This window comes from Siphateles boraxobius, unplaced genomic scaffold, assembly GCF_051911475.1.
Source record: "Siphateles boraxobius isolate OS27281-9 unplaced genomic scaffold, OSU_SipBor_1 46, whole genome shotgun sequence".
Lineage (NCBI taxonomy): Eukaryota > Metazoa > Chordata > Actinopteri > Cypriniformes > Leuciscidae > Siphateles > Siphateles boraxobius.
Genome location: NW_027509097.1, coordinates 8,682,966 through 8,689,033, shown reverse-complemented (window position 1 = coordinate 8,689,033; position 6,068 = coordinate 8,682,966). Strand labels below are relative to the sequence as shown.

General features: G+C 34.2%; 1 protein-coding gene across 1 annotated transcript; it reads right to left on the bottom strand.

Annotated features, from left to right (window-relative positions):
• Window positions 1–458: 458 nt before the first annotated feature.
• On the bottom strand, window positions 459–6,068 carry LOC143709874 (uncharacterized). Its single transcript, XM_077200637.1, has 14 exons — window positions 5,796–6,068; window positions 5,471–5,507; window positions 5,259–5,359; window positions 5,034–5,152; window positions 4,807–4,959; window positions 4,356–4,434; window positions 3,998–4,165; window positions 3,482–3,649; window positions 3,316–3,404; window positions 3,150–3,206; window positions 2,628–2,702; window positions 2,417–2,512; window positions 1,766–1,860; window positions 459–1,628 (listed from the first exon to the last, which is right to left on the bottom strand). Exons 2-13 carry the CDS (start codon window positions 5,490–5,492, stop codon window positions 1,806–1,808), a joined length of 1,182 nt encoding a protein of 393 aa, XP_077056752.1. The 5' UTR covers window positions 5,493–5,507; window positions 5,796–6,068; the 3' UTR covers window positions 459–1,628; window positions 1,766–1,805.

The window sequence follows — 6,068 nt, the reverse complement described above, 5'->3', positions numbered from 1 at the left end:
CTTGTTTTCAGACCAGCAGGCCATGAGCGCACATAGGCGCAAATGCATTTGCGAACTTGGCGCAGGACGTGAAAATGATAACTGTGTAACACAGCAAAAAACACTTGCGTCACGCTTGGCGCTGCATTGCTCCGGGTTTATGATAGGGCCCTAATTATTTCTGCCTTTTAATTTTATATCATGTAGCATTAATGTAAATAGATTCTTGTGAAGAGCGCTTTCCATATATGAACGCTTCAGATTCGAGTTGCTGTGTGCATTCAGGCATAAAAATGAATTCAGTTGTTAATTTCTTAAAAAAATATAACAATCTATATTATTTTTACTTTTAAATGCACAATAAATTCTCTTGTATAATATCCAACTTATCATTACAATCTATTGAGTATACCAACTGTAACCCCCTGAGCCCTATTCATTAAATCGATAGTTTTTAGTGAAACACACAATGTTAAGAGTTATGTGTAAAGAATTTTGAAAGTTTAATAACATTTCACAGTGAAACAATGTGCAAATGCATGCTTTTGTACAGCTATATTCAAGTAGGCTACATTTTCAGTAATCCATCTAAATTGTGACGGAAACATTTAAATAAATTTATAATGATTTGGAGAAATACATCATTGATTACATGCTTTTCAAAGTGAAATACACAATGACGGTAAACTTGTATTATATACACAGTATATAAAGTATCTCATACTGTTAGAATTATTAAAAATTACGGAGCCCCTAAACATGTTGAACAAAAAATTAGATGGGAGGAAATATATTTGTCAATGCTTTGCGTTTGCTGGCAAATGTTTTGCGTTCCCCCGAGAAACTTTGCGTTTGCTCACAAAGAACACAAAAGATTTTTGAGCAAATGAAAAGTTTCTCCAGGGAAAACTAAAGTGTTTGAGGAGGAAGGGCAAATGTTTTTGTGAAGGAACGCAAAGTTTTTTGGGGGAACCAAACGTTTTTGTGAGGGAATGGAAAAGCATTGACTTACTTTTCCTCCAATCTCATATTTTTTCCACCCCCATGTCCCATTAAGGGGTAAAAAGTGCAGCTTTAAAGATGTTGAAATACATGAACAGTTTTTTTTAACCACAAATTAACCTTCAGTTCATACTTGTTATAAAGTAATACTTGACTTTTGTTCTTCACATAAACAAACATGGACTAATATATGTACCCACTACCACTTATACAATTTTATGTACATACAGTCTACATGTTACTCATTTCTTTCACTCAATTGCATTTTGATGTCACTAACAAAATTCATTCGCATTTTTTAAAATGGTTTATGTACAAGCAAAAGTAGATAGGGTACTTTGTCTTTTTCTTATTAACTCATTGGTTTCCAATATAATTAGACTCAAATTAATGAGCTTTAATGTTCAACGGTCCTTAAACTAGACGTGTACAACATTTCTGATAACTCAGTGGTGAAAGATAATTCGCATGAGATTTAGTTTCATGTCCTCAGTGGGATGTGCAGGGGTCAGACTTCAGAGTGCAGAGGCTGAGATCCTGGAAAACCTAAATAGTGAGTTTTACCTGCAGATAATTTACGTTACATTATTTATAGATCACTGAATTTAGTGACTTGCTTAGTCTTCTTAGGTATGCACTCAGACACACTGGAGAGGAAAAGGATGAGAGACAAAGAACAATGAGAAACATAATAGAATGTAAGTTGTTCTTTTGTACTCATGTTCATGTTTTCTCTTTTAGGATACAACTGTAATAACTAATTCTGTATCAATGAGAGTGGTACCATGGTTTGCCTTCTTCCCATGTCAAGATCAGACTGTTTTTCAGACTGTTTTGACTAACGCAGATCTTCTTCCCGCCATGTGTGTTCGCGTTTCACTACAGAATAGAAATGTGCATTGATGATATTCAAACAGATGCCACATTTTTCATAACCTTGGTATATAGCTGAGAATCAAATGGCAAAGGAAATTAAATTGTTTCCTTGGTCCCACTTTATATTAAGTGTCTTTAACTATGGTTTACTTACATTTAAACAAATCATTTGATACAATGTACTCATGTGTAAGTGCATGTTTTTACATTGTAAAAAATACCTGCATGTAATTACAACTTTAATTAATTTATGTAATTACCTCATAATTATACTGTTGACCCTTCTCTTACACCTTAAACCACCCTTAAGTCTATCCATATCACCAAACCTGTCCCTAACCTTACCCTTATCCCACCTTAGCAGCAAAAGTGTTTTGCAATACAACATGAACATAATAAGTACACTGTACGTAACAATTAATATTTTTTGATGTACATTCTTTCATTTACACCTAATATAAAGTGGGTTTCTTTTTATGCATTATACTCTAATTGTATTTCTAGTGTTGAACTAATGGACTAATGGGGGAGAAGGATGAACTGAAATGATAAAAATCACCTCTTATTTAAAGGCGCCTCGACCTTCTCCGTAGAGGCACAGTTCCTATTGAAGTTGAGGAGACAAGGCAGAGAATGTCTCTCACCTGTACTCATTCTAAGGAAAAAGGTAAGAAAGTGAAACAACGATGACATCATTCAGACGTATTCAGCAGAAAAACTGTTCAAAGCTGCCATGATGTCAGTAAAACTGCACTAAAGTCAAAATGTACCGTTTATTTTCATCGTCCGTATCCTGTTTGACTGCACCATTGCACACAGAGGACTCGTGGCCATTAATGGAAGTGCTGAAAAAGACAAAATAATAATAGAAATTAATTTAATTTTATATATTTTAAACAAAAGTCCATCAAGAATCAATATAATGTTAGTGTTGATTTTGAACAAGGCTCAAGATTAGACTGATGGTTGCTTAATCGTTCTAGTCAGAGATGATTGTTTCTCTCAAGTAACAAGATGCTAAAACAATGATAAAACTTAGCATTCATCCACTATCAGACCTGTTCAGCAAGACTGGACATTTCCAAACAACAAAACAGAATGTTCAGCAACACTAAGATAAGAGTTGTTTTGTAGTCTTTAAATAAACTAAGAATTACATCTATGTGTAGCATCTGAGGCTCAGGGGAATGAAATTCCTGAGCACATTACTATGTGTCACACAGTTTACTGTATCTTGCACAGCTAACACAATAGTGCAATGTCATGAGGTGAATCGAAGACTTTAAAATTACTTTGTCTGTATGAATGCATTGTCCGCCTCCTGTTGGACATCTTCCAACACCTTTTGCCTAATCAGGAAAGACCACAGAATTTAATTAAATGTCTCTCAGAAAATTGCATTTTATCAACGGAGTACATTTCACTTTTCACTATGCCAGTTAAGGGGAAAACACCTACACTGATGCCATGATCATGTATGCATTGCTGTCCTCTGGAAATTCATCCTGTTTCCCACTCTTCTCATCTTTATCCTCGTTAACTGAAATCTGTCAAATTGTGAGTTTTTGTCATATGGAAGTTTAAAAATATTTGTGTTAAAGAAGCATATGTAAATGTGTAAAACCTTGCGCTCTGCTGGTACTGGAGGTTCTCTGAACTTGCGAGGATAGTCATAATGGGTTGAGGGAGGAGATAACATGAATTCAGGTGCTGACCATCTTTCATCAGACTGATCTTCAGCCTTTTGTTCTGAACCGTTCAGAGGTGCAGATGTTGATCTATTTCTGCTGTCCTGAGGAAGAAAAAAAACTATGTGAGCATGCACAACCTTTTAAAAGTTTTCACACACTTAGATTTTTTGTTTCTTAGGATGTTAAAACACTCATCAAAGTACTTAATACATGATGTCAATGTGTGAGTTTCAAAACAAAAACAAAAAACAAAATAAAGGGTAATTGTATGAAGTTATAATAGTATTTCAAATTACAAATCAAATGTAGGAAATGGTAAAAATCTCTATGTTTCCCATCCTTTTCATCGTTATCCTTGTTGACTGAAATCTGTGAAATTGAAGTGAGTTTTTGTCATATGGAAGTTTAAAAACATTTGTGTTAAAGAAGCATATGTCAATGTGTAAAACCTTGCACTCTGCTGGTACTGGAGGTTCGCTGAACTTGCGAGGATAGTCATAATGGGTTGAGGGAGGAGATAACATGAATTCAGGTGCTGACCATCTTTCATCAGACTGATCTTCAGCCTTTTGTTCTGAACCGTTCAGAGGTGCAGATGTTGATCTATTTCTGTTGTCCTGAGGAAGAAAAAAAACTATGTGAAGTGTGAAAGATATATATATATATATATATATATATATATATATATATATATATATATATATATATATATAGAGAGAGAGAGAGAGAGAGAGAGAGAGAGAGAGAGAGAGAGAGAGAGAGAGAGAGAGAGAGAGAGAGATTAGAGAGACATATTTTAATCTTTACCTCAAGGGTGTCAAATGTATGTCTCCGTTGATTTGATTTCTGGCTGTTCAGGGCTTTGTACCAACCATCCACATCATCACTGAAAACACCAGAAAACATTTACCACTACTGTTTTGGAAGAAAAAGGTCATCAGTTGTTTTAAATTTAAAATTAAAAGTTTTAAAATTTCTAGAATTATATTTACAGTATATAACTTATTTTAGAAGTTTAATGATTAAGCTACTGCTTAAAGACTCTTATTCTTACTGTTTCTTTTTTTTTATTTCATGTCTCTGTTTATTATTATTTTTTTGTTGTAAGACTCAATTTTAAATGTGCATATCTTCAAAACAAAAAAGATGGGCTAAATGCCACACTTCATAGAGACTTTTTTTTTTGTCTGTATCATGCTGGCTTTCATGGAACTATGGTCTGACAGCAATGTGAGATATGGTCAAAATGGTTGCAAACCTGTTTTCACCAATAAGAAAATAGTCTCTGCTGTTTTCGTGTGTGTTGTCTTCCACCCTCAAGAACAACACAGAGGACGGAGGACACTTGAAGTGTTTCTGAATCCAGTCCCGCATCGGATGTGTCTCTAGGCCAGTAAACATCAAGATGATCCTTTAAAACAGTAAGAATTTCTCATTACAGTGTGAAAATATGTTTATTTTTGAGTGTGATAGTATTTTTCTTACTTAGACAGGTCTATCATTCCCAGAGGTTTGTCTCTCTTTTCGTTGTTTGTATAATATGTCAGATGGTAGACATCTTCGCTCGTCTTGGAGAGCACAAAGAAACGATGCTTCCATGATTTCTGTGGCAGATACCAGGTAAAACTGTTAAGTTTCATGAACAGAGAAACTGTCTTTGACAGACTGCAGATATTTAAATTAAAAGTTGAAATGCAATATGAGACGTACAAAGGTTTTTAATAAAGCCAGTTGAGCAGGAGACTTGTGCAGGTATCCAGTGTACACTTCCTCCACCATTGCTAGCTCTTTGTAAAACTTTGCAGTTGCTGCTGCAGAAACGTGAATAAAACCGATTAACATTAAACACATAGATGATGACAAATTAAATTGAGTGGTAGGCTTTCTTGATTATAACATGTATCAAGAGGTTTTAGACTTACTTTTATTTTTGAACATGTTCATGTCGTAGCTTTTGTGCTAAAATAGATGTGAAATGTTTAAGTTGTTTTACTGTAAGCACTGACATCAGATACATTCGTATTTTAAAAAAACATTTATGATTTTGTAATATATATATATATATATATATATATATATATGTTCAGTGAAATGTCACCACAAAACTAATTAAAATGCAATGGAAATGAACCCTCAATGTTTCATTCATAATATTTTATGAATGGTATCAGCATTATTTCTTTACAAGCAACACAAAGCAGAATCATCATATCAGTAGCCATATATTCTATAATATTATTGTCTTACCTTGTGTCTCTGTAAAAATAGTGTCCTCTGAAAAGTTATTAAGCTCTCTCAACGTGCGTGTTATGATTGCAGAGTAGGAGGACGCTCGAGGCCTTTTGTTCCTTTATGTTCCAGTTCCAGTCATGATGATAACAGGAGGAGTTTCTGGTTATATGTAAGCTCAGGTTTAAAGGTCCCTCCCTTTTGATTATGTGATTTATTAGTTTGTGGAAATTACTAGACAAACAAGACGATCATAATGGCTTTGTGGTATTGTGGAAAACTTTATACTAC

Bases quoted from the DNA above. Each gene is read 5' to 3' on its own strand.
- LOC143709874 (XM_077200637.1), bottom strand. From the start codon at position 5,492: ATGAACATGTTCAAAAATAAAA. The intron at 5,360-5,470 runs GTAAGTCTAAAA...ACGTTTCTGCAG, and splicing joins GAACATGTTCAAAAATAAAA to CAGCAACTGCAAAGTTTTAC. The intron at 5,153-5,258 runs GTACGTCTCATA...TATCTGCCACAG, and splicing joins TGGCTTTATTAAAAACCTTT to AAATCATGGAAGCATCGTTT.